Below are 25,056 nucleotides of genomic sequence, written 5' to 3' on the forward strand. Positions count from 1 at the left end.
AAAAAAAAAAGAAACTTCCGGACTCAACTTTGGTTATATAAATAGCATGACCGGTGACTGTGGAACCAGGATTACCCCCTTGAGCCTCCCCAGGGGACCCTGCTATGTAGACCCAGCTCCCTGTCATCAGCTAAGGTGTGCGTCTGCCAGATCTTCTCCGTGTCACCCTACGAGAGTCATAACAAGAACAAGGGATAAAAATCCACACAACAGAACTCCAGCTAACGTCACCACGGTCTACGACACCAAACAGGCAGAAAGGTTTTCCCATCCAGTTTTGAGTGATGCTGGTCCTGCCCTTTGCACACCAAAGTCTTTCTATAGCTCCTGCACGGAAGCCTGAAATCACTCAGTGAACAGAAACGGCCGTATTTCCCTTCAGGTCGGCTCGATCTCCGCTCTTCCGGAAGAGCGGAGCGGAGGTGCGGAAGGCTGCCGCTCCACTCCTCCTCCCCTCCGGTGGGGGCCTCTCCCAGCAGGAGCCGCCCCAGGACCTGGCTGCCCCCTGCACATAAGCACACGGCCGAGGCTAAGGCCATCTCGGGAGCGTTTATAGGGAAAGGTCATACTTGTCCTCTCCCTGCATCGCCCAGGTACAGATTCTCTGCCCCAAGCAGAATTCCTGTTGCTACTGCATAAGTAGGGATGGATCTTTCCTTTTCTTCTCTTTTTAAGATTTTATTTATTTTATTAGAGAGAGCAGTGGGGAGAGGGAGAAGCAGACTCCTCACTGAGAGGGATCCTGATGCAGAAGTCGGTCCCAGGACCCTAAGACCATGATTTGAGCCGAAAGCAGATGCTTAAGCAACTGAGTCACCCGCGCACCCCAAGATCTTTCCTTTTAGATCCAGAGGCCGTGGGTTCCTTCTGCCACCCGCACATGGTTAGTGGGGGTGTCCTCACCCCTGGAGTGCTGGGGGGTTAGCAGGAGAAGCAAGAGCATGCAGGCACCAGGACCCAGAGGCTCCAGAGAAGCCTGTGCCCAGGACCCCCAGCCCCACGACCCAGCCCTCACCACTGAAGTTGCTGAAGTCCCCCTTGGGCTGCAGCCCGGTGACCAGGGTGTAGATGTCCGGGTTGTGGAACTTCAGGCTCTCCAGGAAGGCAATGGCTCCATTCTTCCCTCGCGTCTTCAGCAAATCCAACAAGTGCCCTTGGGTGAGAGAATGGTGTCGGGTCGTGAGGTTCTGGGTGGGTTTCCCTTGGGATGCAGGATGCGGAGGGGGAGGAAATCCTTGCACATCTAGGGATCAGGAGGTGACAGCAGTTTTCCAGGATCCCTGGGGGCGGGTGCCCTCATTGCTCTTCTGGTTCCTTTAAGGCACGTGTCGGCAGCCAGTCCCCAGAAGGGCCAGGCTCATAGTCCTTGAGAAGCTACTATAACCCAAGTGCCACGAGTTGGCCATAAAAGAAGGAAAAAGGTGACCTTTGCTCTGAAGACCTCCCAGCCGTGTTAGTGGACATATGCGGACACTGTACAAATCTCATGGGACGAAAGAAGCAGAGGACAGTGCCCCAGGGCCCGAGTCCCAGCCCGCCTCCCGGATCTCATGGCTCTCAGACCAGCTTGGTGGCTTGGATTCCCTTCTCCTGGATCTGAGGTTCCTAAACATCAGGCAGAAACAGAATCGTGTTCATAGCGACCACTTTACTACCTGCTTCCCACGGCTGCCGCTTGGAGGTGAGTGTCTTATAAACTGTCTCATCCAGTCTCCCAAAGTTCTGACAGGGTGAGGCTATCAGCTTCCTTGGTTTTCAGTGAATGAACATAGCTAGTCAGACTCTCCGAATTGGCTCTGAAGACATCTAGAGTGGGTTGAATTGTGCCCCCCCCCCAACAAAGGAACCTCTACCTGGAACCTGCCAATGGCAGCTAATCTGGAAAAGGGTCTTTGCAGAAGAGATCACCCTGGATTATCGGGATGGGGGGGGGGTCCTGAATCCACCGAGTCCAATAACAAGTGCACCCATGAGACAGAAGAGGAGACAGAGAAGACCACGTGAGGACAGAGGCAGGCCCTGGAGGGATGTGGCCACAAGCTGAGGGCCAGCTCGGGCCACCAGGAAGGCCCAGGCAGGGACATGCCCCTAGAGCCTACACATGGATCCCAAACTATGAGGCAGTTCGTCTCCGCCTGTCTAAGCCACCCCAGGCTGGTCACCTGTTACGGCAGCTCTGGGAAAGGCACTACGGAGTCCCCATGCCTGGAACGTGGGGTCCTTAAAGTCCTGCACTCCCTGCTGGGCCCCAGGCTTCGTGGCACAGCCCGTGTGGAGCTGCCGTGGCGGGGAGGGGCCGAGGGGGCCGTGTGCGCCCGGGGCTCCTCACCGACTCGCATGACGGTGTTGGTGAACCTGGGGCCGTGGAGCACCTCCTCCTCATCTAGCTGGTCCAGCACCTTGGCCTGGCGCAGGTAGGGGGTGAGGCGGCTGGGGCAGATGCTGCGCACGATCTTGTGGCGGTGGCTCTCCAGCAGCTCCCACAGCGCGTCCTCGTCTAGCGCGGTCAGCGTGGACTCTGTCCGGCGCAGCATCGCCATGGCCCCGAGGCCAGGAACGCTGGAAGGAGAGGGCGGCCATGGACGGCTGGACCCGGCGACATGGCCTCCGGGCCCGCGGGGCCTTTCCAGTCCAACCCCTCACCCCAGGTCACGGGCGGGTGGGGAGGGTAGTGACCGGTCTGGAGAGGACAGTGATGCTGCCCTGGCCCTGGTGCCCAGTGACCGGGGCCGGGGCGCTGATTAGCCCTCCCTCTTGCTGATTTCACGTCAATTCCTCTCTCCAAAGAACAAGAACTGGTTTCTCTGGGCGTCAGGACACTGGATTTGCCTTTGAAGCCTGGGAAACTGCCCTTGGCCCTGGGGAGCTGATGTACAAGCTTGGTCCAGAACAAGCATTCTCAACGGGGGCGACAGAGCCCCCCGAAACTCTTACCCTGACACGTACAAAGCTCAGCTGTGCACAAACACATTCGGCACACCTGTGACACGACGCTCTCACTGGAGCACGGCGAGGGAGGAAACGTCTAAGACAGCTCCTTAGGGCTGAGGACGGCAGAAGCTTCAGGGACACTGCCTGGAACAAACGTGGGGGTTTGGATGGTCCATCCTGTGCCCCCGGCAACCAGAGGAGGCTCCCATAGGCCATGGCGAGGGCGTGGGGGGAACAGGTGGGAAGCGGGCTGGGGGGAGGCGTGTGTGCACGGAAAGCCCACTGCTTTTATTTGACGTGCCCCAGGACACCCATCCCGAGATGCTCAGGGCATGTGCTAGGGAGTGACACTTGCAAGAATGTACTAGAAAACAATTTAGAACAGAAACCAAGGACTCCGAGTAAGTAATATGGGCCGCCACCTCTCGGCTGGCAGGTCTCCGAAGGGGCTCGGCTGCAGTGGGCTTGGGCAGACTCTCTGGCTGGGGCCACAGGCTCTTGGTCTGTCTGCGTAGAGGTCATGGAGCAGCTCACCCTCCACATACCTGACCAGCCGCTCTGGGGCGGGGCGTGTTGATGCAACTGACCTAAAATCCAACACCTTCTGTTGGAAGCACCTGGGAGGGCAGCGCCCAGCCTCCCACCCAGGGAGCTCATCCGGTGCCTCCAGCTTTGTGACGAGCCCCTGGCTAAGTCTCTCTCTTCCCTCCTGCCCTGGCACAGGGTCATTAGAACACTTTCCATCCAAACAGTTCTGAAATGCTTTTAAGTCCTGGGCTGGTTCGAGTGTATTTTTCTTGCTTTGTTTTGTTTTTGTTTATTTTAAGACATCGAGAGAGAGCCCAGCGCGGACCCTGAGTCCAGGCTCGATCTCGCCATCTTGAGATCACGACCTGAGCCAAAATCGAGCAGGAGGCCTAACCCACCGAGCCACACAGACGCCCCTAGTTCAAGCTCTTTAAAAAGTCCCACAAACAGACAACACATGTGTTTGCCCGTCATTCAGACTCAGCAGAAGGTTCCTCATTAAGGGAATGCGTCGTTAGAGTGGGCTCCGTCCTGCTCGCTGCAGCCTGGCCCTCGCCCTGTGCCCAGAGGGAGCTGCTGGGCCGTGTCCCACGTGTGGGTGTGTCTGCAAACAGACGCCCACTTTTACACGATTCCTTGTGCGAGGAGCAGCTGAACATAAACGGTGTCTTTCCTATTGACCCTAACTTTCTATAAACAGTGTCACGCTGGGCACAGCTCTACACTCCACATGTTCCCCCCTCCGAGGTTTAGTCCTTACAAACTCTCCTCCTTTTTTAAGTCATGTGGATTCAATGATATGAACAAGCCACATCTGACTTCTGTCGATGCCCCCCGTGGCCAGTATTAGGCTGTTTCTACTTTTCCTCCAATCCCCTTGGTGCTGTGGTGAGGTCCTTGGGCACAGATGGGGACGTTTCTCTTAGACCCCTGAATTCCTGGGATTTGGTTCTTTTCCTCTGGAATAACAAGCTGGAGCGGCTGGAGTCAAATGCCTCTGGAAGAGGTCTGTCCACTAGAAACGCCGGAAAGCCAGAGAAAACCAACCGGTGTAAATTCAGGAAAATGGGAAATGGTGGCGGAAGGTCTCATCTCCACGAACGCACCCACCCCCCACTCCGGACGGGGAACCCAGGCTACAGGAAGTGCTCACTGAAAATGCTCACTCTCGTGTTCCCAGCAGCTACTCGCGGTGGGTTGGGATCTGGAGCCCCCTCCGTGGCCAGCTGTGGTGCCCCTCCGTGGCCAGCTGTGGCTCCACCGCCGCCGCCCGTTCCTTCCCCTGTGGCTGCAGGGCAGGATGGGGCCCGGCGGGAACAGCCGGCCAAACCAGCACCAAGATGGGCTTCCTGCTCTCTCCAGCCCCGAGTCGCTCCAGAATTCAAAGTTCAGGCCCCAAAGACTAATGCAAGGAGGAGGAAATAAATAAATAAGGCAAGTTCTGATCCAGGAAATCACTTGACAGATCTTTGACCTCTGGTTTGCTCAGTAACTGCAGACACCTCCTCAGGGCTTAGAAGCAGGATCCTCGAAGGAACCGGGTGGTGAACCGTGGCATAGCTACCCACCACGTCGTGGGCCACCCGACTGCGACGGTTGCTCATACCTGAATCTACTAGAAGCCATAAATCGCACCCCTTAAATCGGCACATTGTGTGGTACATGAATTATGTTTTAACAAAAGTTTTCTTTTTTTAAACAAAAAGTTCCCAGAGCAGCTGGTAACCACACCCTCCCTCCCTCTGCCCGTCCCCCGCCGGGATGCAGAGGACAGTGGGTGGTGTGGAGGTCTCCTGGGGAGCTGGCCTGCTTTCTGTAGTCCAAGCTGGGCCTGCAGGTGTCCTGGCCATCTGGGGCCCCCAGCCAAGCTCCGCCCTCGCCCCCCGCCCTTGCCTCCTGGCCTCTGCCTTTCCATCCCCTGCTCTTGCTCATTCCGACATCTGTGTACCCCTCCGTTGCCCTGTGCCCCAGGAATACTTCTACACATGCGTGAAGGTGTCTTCGATGAAGACCAGTGACATCTGGCATGGGGACAGCTGTCCCCCACTGCGTCTGGCTCAGACTCTGGGTCCAATTCCACATATAAAATCAGTCCAGATGGTAAAGTACCCAATGAAGCAAGACTCAGAATCTCTGCCCCAGCTCCTCCCGAAGTATGCCAGAATGGTAAATAAACACATAAATCATAAACAGCCACAAAATGAGGAAAGGTGGAAAGGTAAACAGTTTCCACCGCTCTGAAAAATAGTAAATGAGCCCTGAGACCGATGGGCTGGTCCGGGGGGGGGGGCGCGGGACCCAGCGACTCCCCCAGCCCCCGTCACAGAACCAGGGGGAGGGTCTCAAGGACTTGCCCCACTAGCTGCTCATCTCGAGAGAAAGGAACCGCAGACGTCCGCAGGGCTGAAGAAAGCAGCCAGAACTCCCTGGGACTTACACTAGAGAAAACTCAGCTGAGGCGGGGGGCACCGTGCTGGGGTGGGAAAAAGCAGGAGCCCAGGCTGCCCTCCTCACTGCGTGGTGAGCCCCGGGTCCGTGGCATTTCCGATCTGGCCCCAGCTCGGCAGGACTCCCGTGGCAGGTCTGAGAACACCGGACTTTTCACAGACTCCCGCCCCATCGTGGTGAACACAGGTCAGCTCATGCTACCCGCTGTCTCGGGCAGCTGAAGACAGGGGTCTCTTGGGGGCTTTCTAAACCCCAACCAACCGGGCCGGCTCCCGGGACCCCTGGCCACGCTGGGGTCGGGCGTCGGTGGCGAAACCAAGCAGCAGCCGCTCCAGGCCGTTCTTCACACACCGACGCAAAGAATGCGGCTTCTGGCGAAACCCCAAATGTTTTCTGGGGGTTTGCAACTCAGTCCTGATTTCAATAGGGGCTAGTCCTATCAGTGAAGGAAACTTACCCCAGCGATCTCTCAGCATATTTAAACTCTCAAACGTCTTCCCTAACCCTGCAGCCATTTCAGAGGGAACCCAAGGTCACAGGAGCCCTGGGCATCTGAGTCGGGGGTCCTCCTGTGGGACCCGCCCGTGCCTCCTCATAGCTCAGGGCTCAGTCTTCCCTCGCCTGCAGCAGAGGGAAGGAGAAAGCACACACATGTGCGCACGCAGGGCTCCAGAATGGGAGGGGGTGAGTACGGGAGAGCTTAGAAAACTCAGTATAAACCCAGAAACATGACGGGTGAGGTGCACGGCCACCAGGCGCCAGCTAAGTGACGGCTTAGCGAAGAGCCCAGCCCAGCGCTCCCCTGGAAGTGTCTGGCTATGTCCTCACCCCACCGGTAGAGGCAGCTGCGCTTAGGAGAACCCTCCTTCCCCTTCTTTCACGGGAGAACCAGGTAGAGATAAGAGCCCACATCAGAGCCTTCTTTCATCCATCACGCCCATGCTGCCAAGGTAGACGGCACTCACCAGCCAGAGAACGTTCGAGTCCTTTGACCAAGCCAAAGGGGACAAACTGCTCCCTCCTCTCACCCACAAAACAGGCACCTCCACCCCTTATGAGGCAGAAGACCCTCATTCCCCCGAGGACGGCTCTGGGACCCCATCCCAGCCTCCCTCGCGCCCTCCCCTGGTAGGCTGACCTGCTCTCCCGGGGACAGACTCCATGCCCTGGCCGTCCTTGTGGCGGAGAAGCGATGGCTGACCCGAGACTGAACGGGAGGCAGATGAGCAGGTCTGGCAGGTCCGTCCTTCCCGGCCCGGCCCACAGAGCCCTCGCCTTACACTGGGTCTCCGTGTATCCCTCAGGAGCCAATCCGTTCTCGCGGCATGAAGGACACGTGCAGAAGTCTGTTTTGCTTTTGTGAGAACCCTAGGAAACCTGGGGTGGCGGTGACCCAGAGGATGATGGAGAATCTTGGGGTGCAGGGAATCTTCTCTCCTCCGGGAGCAGTCAGCCCAGCTTAGCGTAAACCCCTCAGAAAAATCCGGAAAGATCAGGATTCAGCTGGAGCTTTTATTTGGTTCTCACAACCCTTTGTGGCCAGTATCTAAGCTATTCCGATGGACCCACCCAAAGTCAACATCGATAGCTACTGTTTGTGGGGAGGCGAAAGTCGTGGCTGCTCTGCGTTAGGATAGATCTGGAATCTGGTCACTGCTCAGCACTGGCACTGCTGTCCCCTGACCACTGCCACACACCCCACCACCCCCAAAAGTCAATTCTTGGTGCTGCAGACAGAGGTATACTGTCCAAGGATGAGTCAGGCTATGTCATTCCCTCCGTCCTCACTGCGACCCACAGGGCCCTGCTTACCTCATACTTGGCTGCTCTCATACACTTACCTGCCCCACACACAAGGGCTGCTTGAAAACTCCAGGCACACTCTAGCCCCAGGGCCTTTGCACTTGTAGTTCCTTCTGCCTGAAACCGTCTTTCCTTTGCCTCCTTCTGGACTCCAGGCAAGAGCCATCGTCTCAGAGAGGCCTTTCCAGGACATTCTACTGAAAATCACGGACTCCCCACCCTGGCTCACCCTCCCCTTTACCCTGCTTCGTATGTGTCTGTCGGACTCATTGCTTTTTTTTTTTTTTTTTAAGATTTTATTTATTTATTTGACAGAGAGATCACAAGCAGGCAGAGAGGCAGGCAGAGAGAGAGGGGGAAGCAGGCTCCCTGCCGAGCAGAGAGCCCGACGCAGGGTTCAATCCCAGGACCCTGAGATCATGACCTGAGCCGAAGGCAGAGGCTTTAACCCACTGAGACACCCAGGCACCCCACATTGCTTCTTGATATATAATACATTCCAGTTACTTGCTGGTTTCTTGCCTGCCTCCCCACCATGAGCCTCCAGACGATGAGAATTCTTGTTTCTCCCGTTCTCTGCTGCGTCCCCACCCCCAGAGCAGCGATGCCCCATACACATGGGTTGGGCGAATACGTACACGTTGGTTGGGTGCCTGTTCCCGCCGAGGCAGTGACTAGTCAAGGAAGACCTTCACGGACTGAGCAGGAAGGACCTTAAAGATTTTCATCCCAACAGACATGGGCTGGTTCCCAAGGTCACACAGCCAGTTGATCGCAGAACAGCCACCAGCACTCAAATCTCCTGCCTGGTGAGCAGAAGCACGAGGCTGAGGCTGCCTGGGGCCGAGCGGGGATGGCGGGGGCAGCGGCCGGAGCACAGATCGGAGGTCAGACACGGACGCAGGCTCTCAGCCCAGTGTCGTGGCCCTGTTCTCATCTAAGGTAGGACATTTCAACTCCCAAGCCTTGGCTTTCTTTCCTCGGCGGTGGGGTTCATGGGGCGCCTGTAACCATTGGGGTGGGAAAGCATTTCTTACTGTGCCTGGTGCGTGGAAAGTTCTAGATAGTTCTAAAAAACTCAAAGAAATGCCATCATTCTAAGTCAGAGAGGAGGCCGGTGGCTCTGATGTAAGGAACAGCAGTACCAAGAGCTGCGGAACAGAGTTGAGGAAGCCTCCAGTTCCCAAAGGGGCGTGAGCGCAGGAGGAGAGCAAAAACCAGTTCTTTGTCACCACAGCATCGTTAGGGGGACCCCGACCGACCACATTTCCATATATCCGAGGTCAAGAAAGCGGTGTTTCTGGTAACCTTAGCTTGGTTGAAAGAGTGACTCTGGGGGAACTCGGAGGAGTGGGGCTGGGGTGGGGGTGGGGGTGTCCAGGGGGCACGGGGACAGCACCACCTGGTAACCACATCCCACAGCAGTGATCAGTGGACCCCGTGAGCTGCCTGGGGCCAGCCCCAGAGCACCTGAGGGTGACGCCTTCTCCATAAAACGGAGGGAGCTGGCGTGGGGGGCCTTAGGGCTTGCCTTGCGATCAGGATGCCGTCAGCAGGTGGAAAGGCGGGGCTGGGCACACGAAGGGCCAGAGACCCGGAGTGCAGGCAGAGGACGGCGGCGACGGCCCCGCTGCCCTGCAAGGGCAGGTTTCGGGTAGAGGCCGACAACACCGTAAATGGGGACTGTGCCTTCGCTCTTCCGACGAATGCTGGGGGAGGATTCCAGAGTTTCTAGGCAGGCTCTCAACCCCACGGTGGAGAAGACGGAGTGCGTGTCCCTGGGGCGGGGCTGGGTGTGGCTGTGAGCTTGGCTTCTGGGGCACCGGCCGGTCGGTGTGGACCCCACCCCATCTCCGGCCCGCGCCAGCGCAGAGCGGGCTGAGGAGGCAGGAAGCAGCCGTGCCCGCAGGAGCAGGTCGAAGCAGTCATTGTCTCACCTTCCACACACGGACGCGCAAACACCTGCCTGCCGCAGCCTCACGTGCCCGCCTAGGCGTCTCGGATCAAACCCGGCTGCATCGGGCGAAATTCACATAGCACAACATCAGCATTTTCTTTTCTATTTATTTATGGTTTTGAGTAGGCTTCATGCCCCGTGTGGGGCCTCAACTCACAACCTGGAGCGCAAGAGCCGCACGCTCTACCAAGCCAGCCAGGCGCCCCTAAAATTAACGGTTTGAACGTGAGCCCTTCACAGTGCTGTGCAAGCCTCTAATCAGCACGTTTTTGCCACCCCAAAAAGAAGCCCTAGGCAGGCCCACCGAGCAGCTCCTGCCCCGTTCCCGGGAGCCACTCATTACTTCTTGTCTGTGGACCTCCCTCTTCGGGACATCTCGTAGAACCCGGCATGCGTGACCTGTGTCCGGCTCCTTTCGCTCAGCATAGTGGCCGAATGACGCCCCTGTTGTGCGGACAGACCACGTCGTCTTTGCCCACTCATCCCTCCACGGTCACGGGGCTGTCCCCGCCTCCCGGCGATCGCGAGTCCTGCTGCTGCCACTGTGTGCACCTGCACTCCTGGGGCTACTCATCTCTCGGCGTCGCCCCCAGCTCCCCCACACCGCTGTCCTGTGGCCTCCCCGTCTCACCCTGCGGCCACTCAGACGCTTGCAAAGACACCCAGGAGTCCATCTTAGTCCTAGCGAGCCTTGACAGCCCGTCTATCTGCACATCCCACCTCGGGCCAGCCCCGTGACCTCTTGGCTCAGTCAGGTCAACTCTCTAAACTGCTTATATGAGCACGATCCTCTCTTCTCAAAGAAAGCCCACCCTGAAGCGGCTCCCACGACCGGCCAAATGCATTTAAACTCCCAAGCTGTGACATCTTTATGATCTGGCCTGGCTCACCGCTTCCCCCACCCCCACTCCTGCCCACGTTCACGATGCCACAACCACCTCGGCTGTCTGTCGACGCACCAATCCCCTGCCCGTCCGGGAGTCATCACACTCACGGTCCCTTCTTCCTGGAAGACTCCGCCCTGGGGTGCTGCCCTGGTCACCTCCTTCAGTAACTTGCAGGGCACCGTCCTCCAGTCACTGTAAATAGCAACCCACTGACTCTCTTCCACTTTGCTTTTTTTCCGTTTTGCATCATGCGGTTATAAAACCTGCAATTATCTCATTGGTCTGCAAGTTTTGCCCTCCTACGGAACACAAGCTGTGCGAGGCAGCGCCTTCTGTCCTGTCCGCCGCCCCTTCCAGCACCTGGAACAGGGCCTACGCCTGAGAGATGGTCTTGTACTTCTGCCACCCAAATGCTGGACGCCAGCAGTGTGCAGTCTCGGGTCCAGCCAGTGGGTTCAGGAGCTTAGCAACCTGCTGCCCTGACTAGGTGGGGCTAGAGAGGTCCATGCGTACAAAGAACCCGTGTTTACCCTCTAATACCTGGTGATGGGCAGGGACCTCTGGCAGGAAGTCCATCTCTGGGGACAACCCCTCAGATTCAGGGCATCAGCTGCTGTGGTGATGATTCACGGGAGCCCAGCCCAGCAGCCTCGCTCCCAAACCTCCCACACTGGACAAGACCAGCCACTTTGTCTCCACCCCGAGTCCAACCAAAATACGGAGAAAAGGAGGCGGTCTCCCGTGGTATAGCCCACAGTTCTGTTCCTGTTTTCCCCATTGCTCGGGGATGAACTTGGGGATCTCCCAGACAGCAGGACCCATCCCGCCTTCCTCCTGCCCTCCCGCTCCACACATCCCGGCATACCTACTACATGCTGGATAGTGATGGGGGAAAAAGCAGTCAGGGCCCTGCCCTCCCTGAGATTAGTAAATCAGGTAACAAGGCAACCACCCTCCCCCAAACATAAATGGAGTGGGAAAGGAGTGCAGGAGGCACAGGCACCAACAGAAATGGGGGGGGTGTCCCCTGTGGTGACCAAAAGCCCCGGGATGGGGAGCCCAGGAGTAACAAGCCTCTAAATCCATCTTTTAGGTTAGGGGACTCAGAGCGGGGCCATTTCTAGTCTGCACCTTCTAGCTGGAATTGGAATGGAGGTTTCCAGAGACATTATGGAGGTTAATAGCGACATTACTGGGGACGTTGGAGTAGTGGGCTGATTACGACCCCCAAGCGGGCTGTCAGTTCCCACGTTGCAGGCGGATGCTCACGCCCACCACCACCACAGAGCCAGGGCGCAAGTAATTTTTTTTTTTTTTAAAGATTTAATTTATGTACTTGACAGAGATCACAAGTAGGCAGAGAGGCAGGCGGAGAGAGAGGAAGCAGGCTCCCTGCTGAGCAGAGAGCCTGATGTGGGGCTTGATCCCAGGACTCTGGGATCATGACCTGAACCCAAGGCGAGGCTTAACCCACTAAGCCACCCAGGCGCCCCAGGGCACAAGTACTTTAACGAGCCAGAAACAAAAGTCTGTTCTCAATAACCAAGTGACTAGATTATACTTCTCTCCGGTGGTAAAGCAAAACCTGCTCCTGATCTACGGACTCTGCAGGGCGTTGCACAGGCTTTGTGGAAACTGGTGCAGGACCCGGGCAGGGGGACACCTCTCCTTAGAGGGACTCTCCCGGCGGCCACCGCCAGGGGCCACCCGTCCCCATCGACTGAACCCATATCCAGCCCCAAGCTCCCTACAGTGGATGTACCCTCTTTATCCTCCCAGAGGCCTTGCGGTCACCAAGGGGGACCTGACCGCTAGATTTGGGTGTAGCCCCTGCGTGTCCCGCACCACACTTCACACACTGTATTTTGGGGGGAGAGTGTCATCCCACCGGATTACAGTGACCTCAGGGACAAAGACCAAGACAGCCTTGCTCCCCGCTGTTCCCGGTGAGCCCTGTTCAGGAGACACTGCACGGATGACCACGCCCCTGTCCCCAAAGCTCACGTCCTTGCATGGGCTCTGGCCCTACATTGTCAAAAAGTCCCTGGCCCCAAACAAAAGGAAGAGGCTTTTTCGATGTGTGCTCCAACACAGGCGCACGGACCTGGGCAGGAAAACGGCGCGGAGGCTGGAGGCCGAAGCCGAGTCCAGGGGATGTGACTGAGATGGAAAACCCCTCCACAGTGCAAGGCAGCCGTCCTCGCCGCACTTAGTGGGAACGCAAGGATCTTCCCTCTCCTCGTTGACTCCACGTCGGTCATCTTCCGTCGGCGCGCGCCCCGGCTCCGGGCAAGGTACAGCGGGACCGTACAGCGGGACCAGGAGCGGTGTTGTAGGACAACAGCCGAGTGCCCGTAACTCGGCGTGCCCAAAATGCGGTCACTGCAACGCACGGTCTGCGGAAGCGTTCGCATCTGGGGAACCCACGTGCACTTGGCCACGCGGCCGGACGCCCTCGCAGAGGCGCGGGGAACCCTCGGTATCACAACGCACGCGTCCGAGAGAGGAGGTCGGCCTCAGGACCGCGGACTAGCTCCCCAACGCCAGCGTCACGGGCGCGTTTCCCGGGTCCGCCGTCGCGCGCCGCTCGGACAGACCCCGCCTGCGGGCCGGAGCGTCGGGAGGAGCCGCCCCGTCCACTCGCCCGCTCGCTGCCGACGCTGCCCCCCGCCCGGGTCCCCCCTCCGGCTTCGCGGCGGAGACGGCCGCCCCCTGCACGACACTAACCTTCGCAGCCGGGGAGCGCGCCCACACCCCGAGAGGCCGCGGAGCAAAGACACGCCCGGGCGCGCGGGCCCAGCCGTCGGGGACGAAGCGAGGCGACAAGCGCCCCTCTCCGTCTCCAGCCCAGGCCGGCGCGGGGCCAGCGGGGCAGCCCGCCGCCAGGCGCACGCAGGGACGTCTGGGGCCAGACGCGGGAGCGGCTCGCGTGCCCGGGGGAAAGCCAAGCCCTCCGGGGCCCCCCTCCGGGGCAGGCGTGTCTGCGCCCCCCCCCCCCCGCACACTCGCCCGCACCGGGGCTGCGCGCCCGGCCAACGGGTCAGAGCCTGCACGAGGCTTTCCCAAAAGCGGACGTTGGCGTGAGGTTTGGCACCGGCGCCAGCGCTGCGTTACCCTAACCCTAACCTCGGCGGGATGAGGGTGCGGACGGGGCGCTCCGGACCCGCCAGCACAGAGACTTGAAGATAAACACACAGGGACGGAGGAACCCCCTCAACGGCCGCTCCCCCTCCGCCCCGCCTCCGCCCTATTTATAGGACCTGGCGCGGTCGCGCGGGAGCTTAAGTCGCGCGAGAGCGGCAGCAGCACCGCCCCTCTCCCTGAAGCCAGCCCCGTTTCCCTTTTCACGTGGAAAGAAGCTCGCGGTCCCGACGCACACTCGTACGCACGCGCGCGGTGACGTCAGTTCCTGGCGCCGGCGGCGCGCGGCCCTGCTTCCGCTTTCCGCTGCGGCGCGCGCTCCGCTCTCAGCCGACTCGGGATCATGGCGGCCACGGCCACGATGGCGACCTCGGGGTCGGCGCGGAAGCGGCTGCTCAAAGAGGAAGACATGACCAAAGTGGAATTCGAGACCAGCGAGGAGGTGGACGTGACGCCCACGTTCGACACCATGGGCCTGCGGGAGGACCTTCTGCGCGGCATCTACGCCTACGGTCCGGGGCCGCGAGGCGCGGGCGGGGAGGGCGGGGAGGGTGGGGGCGCGGCCAGGAGGGAGTCCCGGGGCCGCCGACGGGCGACCCCCGCCGGCACGCAGCGCCCTCCCCGCGTTGCTGTCGTTCGGCGCGTGGTTCTGGGTGCCCAGCTCGGCGCCGGGCCCGGCGAGGGCTGCGAAGTCTTCGGGCGCAGGCGGGTCACTCCTGCCGCGGGAACGGGCTTGTAGCTGGCAGGACCCGCGCTCTCTGGGCCCTGAGGGTTTACCAATGATCCCGGCAGGCTCGTGCCCTAAGGGAGCTTGAGTGGCTTCGGGGAGAAGCGCAGCCTGGAGCCGAGCTTGTTTCGGGCAGTGGTGATGGCTGCTAAGGGGCAGGGTGAGGGGAGTAGCGGGGCTGATGGGTAAGGGGGCTCCCAGGACGGGCTGACGTTTGAGCTGAGGTCTGGGTTAGGGAGCAGCTGGTGCCGGGACCCTGCAGCTCGGAGTGGGGTGCCTTCCGTGGTGGGAGCCCAGGGAGGACTTGGGACAGGCCGGGAGGGCCAGATCTGGCAGAGCATCCTCTGAGGTGACGAAGAGTTTTCTAAGTGCAGTGGGAAGCCATTGGAAGGTTGTTTTTTGTATTTTTTTTAAAGGTAATTTTCTCTTTTTTAAGGTTTTATTTATTTAATTGACAGACAGTGAGAGAGGGGACACAAGCAGGGGGAGCGGGAGAGGGGGAAGCAGTCTTCCCACCAAGCAGGGAGCCCAATGTGGGGCTTGATCCCAGGACCTCGGGGTCATGACCCGAGCCCAAGGCAGACTGGCAGCGACTGAGCCACCCAGGCGCCCCAGCCATTGGAGGGTTTTAAGCAGGGGAATGACGGGGTCAGATTTGCACTTTTGGAGGTTTTTCTGGGAGTGTGTGGACATGAAGGGAGGTGAGAGGTGAGGCAGGGGAGGAGTGGGGGGCGTGAGTTGAGGAGAGTTGATGGTGTTGAGGTGGAGAAGGGTTGAAAGTGAGCAGCAGAGGAAGGAGGATTCCCTGGTGTTGGGAGCAGCTGCTGGGGCGTGCTGCCAAGTGCACAGGTGGGGAGCGCTTGAGGGAGGCAGGGGAGTCTGAGGCCTGTGAGCCGTCTCGCTGGAGATGGCGGGAGCCTGGGAAGAGGTGGGGCTGGGATGCGGATGGCAGCGATCAGCATCTTTGTCTGACCCGGCGGCTAGCCCGCGTTTTACCCAACAGCCCTTGATAGTACCGCAGTGTAGACCGGGCAAGGGGATGGGAGGTGAGAAGGGCCCCTGCAGCCGAGTCTGGTGGTGAGGCGGACAGTCCTGCCCACCTCTCGGCATCCAAGACACCCCTTCCCCAAATGCTGTATTTAGTTTCCCACCCGGGGGCTTGGTCATGACAAGGGTTTCAAATCATCTGTTACGGTTTGAATGTTAGACGGGAAATCTGTCCTACGTAGTCAAGCCTACCCAGAAGTAGGTAAACTACAGCTTTTGCACGTAAGGTCCTGTTTACTTGGAAGGTAACATTTCCTCCCTCACAGCAGCCTCGTTCTTTGGTAGTGGCTGTGTTGGAGGGTGTGGTGTCATAGTTCAGGGGGCTGTGTCAGTCGTGGGGGGAGCACAGCATGGGCCCCAGCAGAACCCCCGAGCCGTGGAGTCGGCACCAGTATAGACAGCTTGAACTTCATGCACGCTAATCCAAGAGGAAAGGGGTAGCGACAGTGCTGGGTTAATTTTCCACTCCCGTAGCTTAAAAAGTAGCAGAACAGTACAGAGTGATGCAGGCTGTTGTAACGTCAGTACAGGAGGACTTGGAGTAAAGGGCGACCTCTCCTGGCGCCTGGGTGGCTCAGTGGGTTAAGCCGCTGCCTTCGGCTCAGGTCATGATCCCAGGGTCCTGGGATCGAGTCCCGCATCGGGTTCTCTGCTCTGCAGGGAGCCTGCTTCCTCCTCTCCTTCTCTCTGCCTGCCTCTCTGTTTGCTTGTGATCTCTGTCAAATAAATAAATAAAAAATCTTTTAAAAAAAAAAAAAAAAGGGCGACCTCTCCACCCATTCTCAGGAGTACCACCATTCAGACGTTGGGGTTTTTTGGGTAATCTTACTGGAGTCTCTGTTTAACGATGTTTGCTTTATAGGTTTGGTCTTTATGAATAAGATGCATGTTAGTATAAAAATACAGTTCAGCCCAATTCATTCAGCAGCTGTTTCTCAAGCGCTTGTGTGTGTTGGATTTTGGGTTAGGAGGGGTGAGGTGGGGCTTAAAAAAGGATACGGTCTGTGCCCCAAGGAGCTTCCAGTGTCCTCACGGTTAGAACTAACTTTCCAACTTTCTCTGTTTCTTTTCACAGGTTTTGAGAAACCGTCAGCCATCCAGCAGCGAGCCATCAAGCAGATAATTAAAGGGAGAGACGTCATTGCTCAGTACGTCCCTGGCGCCGATCGGGCTTAGGTGCTAGTCAGTCAGCAGAGTGCGGTGGGAGGACCGCTTTTCTCCTCCACAGACTCGCCATCAACCTGTCTCTTGACATCAGCCACAGGGTGTCTTGGTTTTTTTGGGTTTTGTGTTCTTTACTCTAGAAAGCTGTCGTATTTTTAGGCAGTTTTACTTAATAGTTGGCATGTGGCACGGTTTATGATACTCTCTCAAGAGCTTTATTCCTGATTTGTCTTAATTTTAAAGACTTGTTTATAAGGAAAATTATTTTTGGAGGATGGTTTTAGTCCCAAATTGTAGAGAAGAATTACATTGGTAGAAAAGGGAATCTCTTTTTCTGCCATCTGTAATGCCTGTCAGGGTTACAGATGCGGCGCTGAGTCCCCTGATGCACCTGCTGACCTCCCTGCCCGTGACCCCACTGAGTCCCACCCCTTGCTCTGAAGGTGTGGGTCCTCTTGGGCCTCTGCAGCCTGTCCCTCGGAGTGCTGCTGTGGGAGGGGGCTGTGAGTGGGACCAGGTAGCCCGTCCTTCACCCTGTGTCTGTGTTTCCTTTAACAGATCGCAGTCTGGCACAGGCAAAACCGCCACCTTCAGCATTTCTGTCCTCCAGTGTTTGGATATCCAGGTAACTTACACTCTTCAAGCGAACCTTCCTTCTTTCCTAAGAAATACTTCTCTTCTCCTGTAACCACGGTGTTCTGAAAGGACAGTTTTTGAAAATGTCTGTTCAGTCATCCTAACTCAGATTTTTTTAAGAGACTTTTTTAACTATGCCATTATGAGAGCTAACTAACAACTCTGTCATAAATTCCTGTTTAAATGGGGAGAGATTTTAGTGGACATTCTTGTCTGAAAGCCAGAATCCTGCTGGTTCGTACTCAAAGTTCTGTCTGCGTTCCTTTACCTCCATTAGAAATGAGATGTGGGGGGCACCTGGGTGGCTCAGTGGGTTAAAGCTTCTGCCTTCAGCTCAGGTCATGATCCCGGGGTCCTGGGATCGAGCCCTACATTGGGCTCTCTGCTCAGCGGGGAGCCTGCTTCCTCCTCCCTCTCTCTGTGCCTGCCTCTCTCCCTACTTGAGATCTCTGTCTGTCAAATAAGTAAATCTAAAAAGAAAAGGGAAGAGATAAGATGTGTGGTTACCACACGGCAGTGTTCAGAGTAAATTTCATCTGAATTAGTGTGAATTAGTGTGAATCCTGCTTTGAGGATACTGAGGATTATCTGTTTCCTGACACATTATTTCACCAGGTTCGAGAAACCCAGGCTTTGATCTTGGCCCCAACGAGAGAGTTAGCTGTGCAGATCCAGAAGGTGAGCCCCTAGGCGTCCGGGGGTCTCTTTGCACCTGCTTTCTAATTCAGTTGGAAAAGGCCGGTGGGTTGATTTAATCTAATCCTGTTTTTTGGCTCCCTCAAATTTTGTTTCCTGATTTCTGACATTTTGTCCTGAATCATCAGTAGGAGTTGCTGGTTTATGCTAAGTTACTTTCAGTGCAGCTGGTATGATTCCAGGAGCTTTTTGCAGTCTCAGAAGTGTAACCTTTTTCAGTAGAAAATCGGTTTTAATAAAATAATTGTCATTTTGTACTTAACAGCATACAGACATAATGTATATTGAGATGTTAATATTGTCTCTGGGGGGGCTGGGATTACAAATTTTTTGTATGTCCCAGTTTTTTGTAATTAAAGTGTATTGTTTCTGTAGTAAGAAGCCAGTAAAATGAACTTCATCTTGGCACAGAAAAGCGTTGAAGAGGAGGGTGGGTCTTTGTGTTGTTTTATGATATAAATCATGGAATCAGTGATCCTTGGGGGTCATCTTATATTGGAGTAGAGGTTTCCTTCACTTTGGGGAAACGCCGAGGTCTCTGGCTTCAGCATGGACCTGAGGGCGGGCCCCAGACGTGACCCCGGTTTCCATTCAGGGCCTGCTCGCTCTGGGGGACTACATGAACGTGCAGTGCCACGCCTGCATTGGGGGCACCAACGTGGGGGAGGACATCAGGAAGCTGGACTATGGGCAGCACGTTGTGGCCGGCACACCCGGGCGTGTCTTTGGTAAGTGCCTTTGTCTAAAAGTGGTGGGGCGGGGAGCGTTTGGAAGACAGGCTCCGTTGACCCAGCATTCTTCTCCGTTTGCTGGGCTGCGTGCTGGAGTGTGTGTGTGGGTGACACGTAAGAAGTGGACGGAAGGTCCCCGAAATCCTCCGGAGCCCAGTGGAAAGACTGGCTGCTTCCCCGAAGTCTGGGATCTGACGATTTCAAACTGGCCGTGCAGACATGATCCGGCGCAGGAGTTTGAGGACGCGCGCCATCAAGATGTTGGTGTTGGACGAGGCGGATGAGATGCTGAATAAAGGTACGAGTCACAGAAGCCGGATTTCTCCTGACCTTGAGCTGTTAACGCGCTCTCACGGCAGAGGTGAAACGTGGAGCCGAATGCAAGCATTTCTGGTGTCTGCGGGAAGCCTGTGCCCCGGGGGCGGCCACGGAAGTGAACCTGCACTTTGCTCTTACTGGGGACAGGTGGGGGGCGTAGGGGGTGTGTGAGGCCGGTGGCAGCCAGGACCGCGGCACCTCTGCCCAGCCTAGCATGGCATTGCCCCGTGCGTCTGGGGGTCGGCATGTGCTTGAGATGGGGTGTGTAGGCTCCTGCTGCGGATTGCGGGGCATAGCGGTGTGTCAGGGAAGCTGGTTTCGTGGCAACGGGGTATTCTGTCATTTATTTAACTAGTTGCCTTATGGGTTGTCTAGGCTGGTTTTTTTCTTAACAGTTACTAAGATGAATTTCTAGACTTGTGTACTTTTTGGCTTTTCACGTGTTTCTGCCAAAACACATCCGATGACAGATACGTGCTGGTCCTCAGTGGTGACAGCTGTGGCCTTCGTGCACGGTGTGGAATCAGGTCGTGAAAATGTCAGCTTGAGCCAAGGCCTTGCTCCAGTGTCCTCCCGCTTGTGTTGCCTGCACACACCCCTGCCTCGGTCTCCACCTCGTTCCGTGGGGTTTTTGGGGTGTTGCCCAGACCCACCTGGGGTCGTGCGGGTGGAGCACGCGGGGTCCAGCAGTGCAGGTGGGGTTCTCGGGGTTCTCCTGGTGGCCAAGTCTCTGGCAGCTGATGGTGTCCTGAGGGGCTGCCCTTGAGCCGAGTGGGACGCACAGTGACTCTGGGGCACTCGGGGCTTCCTTAGTGTCTGGTGAAGCTGCCGGTGGCTTCTTGTGCTCCAGTCCCGTGGGCAGCACGTCTCAGGGTCAGGCCTCCGGACCAGCAGCAGCCGCGTTCTCTGGGAATTGCTTGGAAAGGAGGATCTTGGGCTCTGTCGTTTGTGTGGTCACAGCGTCGTGGTCTGTCGGGGCCCTGGGACGCTGAGCATTGTCACACGCTCGCCTGCTGACCCTGTGCTGCCCAGGCCGGGCAGGTGGTGGCCCAGGGCAGCTGCAGCCAGGACTGAGGTTGTGGGCAGCCCAGGGCTGGGTTTCTCCTGCTCTTAACTGTGGGGCTGAGACGCCCAGAGCCCACCAGGGAGGTGCGGGGAGCAGGGCGCGTGGATTTCCTGGCTCCGTGGGGAGATTCCTTGTACAGCCTCAGACATCACAGTCACCACCTCTGGGTCGGAGCGTGCAGCCTTCAGAACTCACCCCGCCTCACCGTTTGTCGCAGGTTTCAAAGAGCAGATTTACGACGTGTACAGGTACCTGCCCCCGGCCACGCAGGTGGTGCTCATCAGCGCCACACTGCCTCACGAGATCCTGGAGATGACCAACAAGTTCATGACCGACCCCATCCGCATCTTGGTGAAGCGGTAGGAACGCCCTGCTTCCGGGTGGTTCGAGAGCACAGCCACATAGCTTATATCTGGGGCTTAAAATGAGAAGAATTTCTAATTTCATTTTATTTTCTGTTTTGAAAAGCCAGCTTTTGTTTGCGCGTTCCCCTCTGGCCCAGTAATTTCCAAACTCTCAACTAGCTGATGGTGTCTGTCCATCAGTGTTGTGGCAGTAAAATACATGATACGGGGTTTGCGGGGTTTGAGGGGTTTGAGGGCTCAGACCAGCCAGCGTGTGGCCCGTGCGGTGGAAGTGCTGACCGCAGGGAGGGCTGTGGCCAGGAGGGGCGGGCGCCGCCGTGGGGCAGGCAGGCGCCTGGAGCAGTGCTTGGCTTGTGTCCGCCCGCGGGTCTTGGCAAAGGAATGTGTTCCCAGGACTTGTCTTTGTTTTCCAGTGATGAGTTGACTCTAGAAGGCATCAAGCAGTTCTTTGTGGCGGTGGAGAGGGAAGAGTGGAAATTTGACACTCTGTGTGACCTGTACGACACGCTGACCATAACTCAGGCGGTCATCTTCTGTAACACCAAAAGGAAGGTACGCAGTCACCCGAGCTGCTCCGTGTCCTCTGGCCCGAATGGAAGGTTGGTTCTCTGAACACTGGTCAGCCATTCTCTGAAAACGGCTTAGAAGCGAAGAGTCGGGTGTGACGGTGCCCTGTGCAGACGTGTCGATGCTGGTCCCACCAGAGAAGGCTCGGGTGTCACTGGTTTTAGGTGGGACCTGGACCTGGGTCTTGGCCCCCAAGGGATGCTTGTGTGCAGGCTCCGTGGAGAGCCCCTGGTGGCTCCCTGGAAACGGGGAAAGGAGTTGGGCCACCGTCCAAAAAAGATGCGAATTTGAATTTCAAACAAGAACAGTGGGATACGGTCTTTTTTTTCTTCTTGAGAAATTTAAGAGTCTCATGCTGTACCGACTGAGCTAGCCGGGCGCCCTGAGAAATTTATATGGAACTTTTGCCCTGATACGTGCTGGGGAAAGTGCAATTCCTGCATATCCAGAGAAGATTGGTCTGAGGTTTTTTTTAAGGTTTTATTTATTCACTTGACAGACCGTGAGAGAGCACAAGCCAGGGGATGGGAGCGGGAGAGGCAGGCCTCCCCTCGAGCAGGGAGCCTAATTCGGGGCTGGATCCCAATCTTGGGATCAGGACCCGTGCCGAAGGCAGAGACTTAATGACGGGGCCCCCAGGCACCCCGACTGGTCTGAGTTTTAAGAGCGCTTGGGCTGTGCACACACATCAGTTGCGCTGTAGGCTGTTGTGGCAAATCCAGAACGTACTGTCTGGTTTGGTTTCCGAGCTCACAGCGCGTCTGTTGGTTTGACGTGCAGGTCGACTGGCTGACGGAGAAGATGAGGGAAGCCAACTTCACAGTGTCGTCCATGCACGGGGACATGCCGCAGAAGGAGCGCGAGTCCATCATGAAGGAGTTCCGGTCCGGCGCCAGGTGGGCAAGCCCCTCTCTCCACACCCGGTCCCGCGGGTGGTGGTCCCTGGGCTCTCCGTCCGCGGGCTGTGCCGGGTTCCCCTCGTGTTCCCGGCTGTGGTAGGGGCCCCCGGGAGGGTGCCTTTGCTGGGTAGGCCGATTGCCTTACTGGAAGCGTGTTTCTTCGTTGCCAGATAAGGAGATTTTCTGTTCATCCTTCCGTGGTGGGTCTTGAAATCCCCCTGTGGTCAGAGAACGTGCTCTGTTGACTCGTACTGGGGTGTGCTCGGTGGCCCACTGCTCGCTTCCCTTCAGATGCTGGTGCACGTGTGCGTGCGTGCGCAGGCAGAGCGCTGTGGGGTGGCCACGCGTCGCGTCCTGTGCGGGCCTGGAGGTGCAGGTGCTCTGCGCCCTGGCCTTTGTTTCCCGAATCGTCCCATCGGCGTTTAGAGTGCCGCGGACGCCGTTCTGGGAGGGCTGCTGTGCTCCCGCCCGTGTGTCCTACGGTTGGGTCTGCACCTGCGGGCTCCCTCTGTTTCTGGAGGAGTGACTTTTGTCACCGAAGCACCCGTGTCCCCGGTCCTGCTGTGATGCCGCCACGGTGGCTGCATCTGGTGGCTGTCCCCTCCGGTTGGCTGTCCCCTGCAGGGTCCAGCACACCCTCCGTCTCCTGTTTGCGGCCACAGGCTGCGGTGTGTCTCGGGTGGTTGTCTGTAGTCTGAAGGTGATCCCGTCTTTATGGAGCCACTGGTTCCGTCAATGCCGACGCTGGCGTGTGTGGTTTGAACGGGCCGCGCGCGTCGTAGGTGCACTTTGCTTCTCATGTTTCTTCTCCTTTGTTTCTTTCTCTCGGGTTTCTTCTCGCTGTGGTTCCTTCTCCCCAGTTCTGGTTTTGGAAAGTGTTTCTACCTTCGTGAGTAGAGCAGCCCCCTTAGCACCTTGGCACCTGTCGTGATGCGCCCTGGGGCCATCGTCGCTGCCCACAGAGGCTGGAAGCAGGACTTCAGGGGCCCTCCCCTTCCGTGGAAACCACACGACATCTTCGTGTGACAGAATGTGTTTACACTGAGACTCGTGGTCCCCGTTTGCTTCTCTTTTCCTTTGTCTCTGGCCTGTCTGGGTTGGGTTTCTTTCTCCCTGAAGAGTGTCTTGATGTGTTTACTTTGGGGCTACCGGGGACAGGATGCGGGTTTTAGTTTGTCGGGCAGTGTCTGCTTCACTGTGCCAACGCCCCTTCCGACGTCCCGAGGGAGGGCTTTGCCGAGAGAACCCTGGGGTTACGGTTGTTGCCGTGGGGAAGTCCTGCTGCCCCGCTCGTGTGTTTGCATCTCCCCGTTCCTTCCCCGGATGGGTCTCGGTGTGGCTCTCGTCTTTGCTTGTGTCTGGCGGCCGTGTGACCTGCCGAGCCTGGCCTCCCCTCCCCGCGTGCCCGGGGTCCTGTTCTCTCCCCGTCGGGGCTGCGCACGGGGGTGGTGATGTGGCTGGGCCGCCTTCCTGTTCCATCTTGAACTCTGTTCTCCCACGCGCTGCGCCCTCGCACTCTGAGCGCGTCCCCACAGTCACGTCCCAGCAGCTGGGATTCGGGCCGTAAGTGTGACCTGGGGTCTCCTGGCAGCCACAGTCGCGCAGATGAAAAGAACCAGGTGAAGTTGATTTTTAGTACGTTTTACTTAACCTCATGTGGCAAGTCATTTCAGCATTTTCATCGTGTAATTAGCAGTAAAAATTCTAATTAAGACTTTGCTGATTTCTTATTGTTCTAAGTCTTCAAAATGCTGTGTGTGGGACACGTCCACAGCCCCCGTTCAGGCTGGGCACATAGGGGGTGTTCGGCCGGCGGGTGCTCGGGCAGCCTCTCTGTTGGACGGTGCAGACCCGGGGTGTGTCCGATCCTATCCTTGCTGAAGGGCAGCGTGGTGCGGGTCGCAGTTCAAGTTGGAGCACATGGCGGAGCCCGCACCGAAGTCCGTGACACGGCCGTCCCCCGCTCCTTGCCAGGCGGAAGTAGGATGTGTTTCCCAGTGATTGACGGGACTGGCTTTCCACAGGTTGAGCGCAGTGCAGGGAGGGGTCCTGGTCTCTGTCAGTTTGAGCGCACAGGAGGCCAGCGCAGCCGAGGACACAGAGTGCCCTGCGCTCGGGTCGCTGCCGTCCGCGACCCCTCACACCTGCGGGGGGCCGGGTGACAGTGACCCGGCATGTTTTCAACTTAGAGCCAGTCCAGAACCTTTCTTTTTAAGATTTTATTTATCGTGGTGGGGGGGCGGAGAGGAGGACAAGCAGACTGTGCTCTGAGCGTGGAGCCCGATGCAGCGCCCCCATCCCAGGGCCTGAGGTCTCGAGCTGAGCCGAAATCCAGGATGGAGCCAGCTGGCGCCCCGCCAGCCTGAGACTTGCGTGACTGAGGTGACCGCCTGAAATTCCTTCTCTTTTCGCAGCCGGGTGCTCATCTCCACGGACGTGTGGGCCCGGGGGCTGGACGTCCCGCAGGTGTCCCTCATCATCAACTACGACCTGCCCAACAACCGAGAGCTGTACATCCACAGGTGCGGGCGGGCTTCTGGGGGTCTGGGGGCTCTGCCGGCCGGGGGGCTTACGGGCGCCTTCCCCGCCGCATCCTCTGAAACGGTTTGTTCTGCTCTTGAAGAATCGGGCGGTCGGGCCGCTACGGCCGCAAGGGGGTGGCCATCAACTTCGTGAAGAACGACGACATCCGCATCCTGAGGGACATCGAGCAGTACTACTCCACCCAGATCGACGAGATGCCCATGAACGGTGAGCCGGGCCCCGCTGTGGCGGCCCTGGCGCCCTTCTCTTGTTCTCGTTCTGGCTGTTTGGGGGAAGTCTGTCGTGACCCTGCAGGTAGACCTGTGTGTTTTCTTGTGCATATTCCTTAATATTCCTTTCTGTCTCTCAGTGGCTGACCTGATCTGAGGAGCCCCCCATGCCGACGAGGAGCCGGTGGCTGCCCACCCGCCCGCCTGCCCGCCTGCCCCGTGCTCTAGCGGGGACGCGCTCGGGGGCGGCTTCCACGTGTTGGGGTTTGTGCGAACTCTCCGAGAGCCCCCAGGACAAGCGTCTGGTGTTCTTTTCTTACCTATATGTAAATAATGCGTTACTCTGAGGGTTTTTTTCATTAAATGTTTGAAACTTTTATTATAAACTCTAA

At 57.6% G+C, this 25,056-nt stretch overlaps 2 protein-coding genes across 10 annotated transcripts in view; one reads left to right on the plus strand and one right to left on the minus strand.

Annotated features, from left to right (window-relative positions):
• The window catches only part of CARD14 (caspase recruitment domain family member 14), a 28,424-nt gene extending 20,398 nt beyond the window's left edge, over positions 1–8,026 (minus strand). For 2 of the 9 annotated variants that reach the window (XM_044247273.1, XM_044247266.1), the window contains exons 1-4: positions 7,046–7,540; positions 2,935–3,075; positions 2,330–2,559; positions 1,016–1,153 (exon numbers count right to left, since the gene is read on the minus strand). In XM_044247273.1, the coding sequence (XP_044103208.1) occupies positions 1,016–1,153; positions 2,330–2,540 (349 nt within the window). In that variant the 5' untranslated portion in view covers positions 2,541–2,559; positions 2,935–3,075; positions 7,046–7,540. Of the gene's footprint in view, positions 1–1,015; positions 1,154–2,329; positions 2,560–2,934; positions 3,076–4,612; positions 4,862–7,045; positions 7,541–7,748 lie in introns of those variants that run through there. The other 7 variants (XM_044247268.1, XM_044247269.1, XM_044247267.1 and 4 more) reach the window with 7 other exon arrangements.
• A 5,973-nt stretch (positions 8,027–13,999) lies between these two features.
• On the plus strand, positions 14,000–25,056 carry EIF4A3 (eukaryotic translation initiation factor 4A3). The gene is made up of 12 exons (XM_044247280.1): positions 14,000–14,207; positions 16,545–16,617; positions 17,192–17,258; positions 17,885–17,947; positions 18,561–18,693; positions 18,914–18,994; positions 20,298–20,439; positions 20,859–20,997; positions 21,793–21,908; positions 24,326–24,433; positions 24,535–24,662; positions 24,805–25,056. The coding sequence occupies exons 1-12, from the start codon at positions 14,039–14,041 to the stop codon at positions 24,819–24,821; spliced, it is 1,236 nt and encodes a 411-aa protein (XP_044103215.1). The 5' UTR covers positions 14,000–14,038; the 3' UTR covers positions 24,822–25,056.

Source organism: Neovison vison, chromosome 5, assembly GCF_020171115.1.
Source record: "Neovison vison isolate M4711 chromosome 5, ASM_NN_V1, whole genome shotgun sequence".
In the NCBI taxonomy this organism is placed as follows: Eukaryota; Metazoa; Chordata; class Mammalia; order Carnivora; family Mustelidae; genus Neogale; species Neogale vison.

What these genes read in the sequence shown, in the direction of transcription:
- EIF4A3 (XM_044247280.1), top strand. Translation starts at nt 14,039, where the DNA reads ATGGCGGCCACGGCCACGATGGCGACCTCGGGGTCGGCGCGGAAGCGG. An exon ending in GCGCGGCATCTACGCCTACG is followed by an intron (nt 14,208 to 16,544) that starts GTCCGGGGCCGC and finishes TTCTTTTCACAG; the next exon opens with GTTTTGAGAAACCGTCAGCC. An exon ending in TCCAGTGTTTGGATATCCAG is followed by an intron (nt 17,259 to 17,884) that starts GTAACTTACACT and finishes TTATTTCACCAG; the next exon opens with GTTCGAGAAACCCAGGCTTT.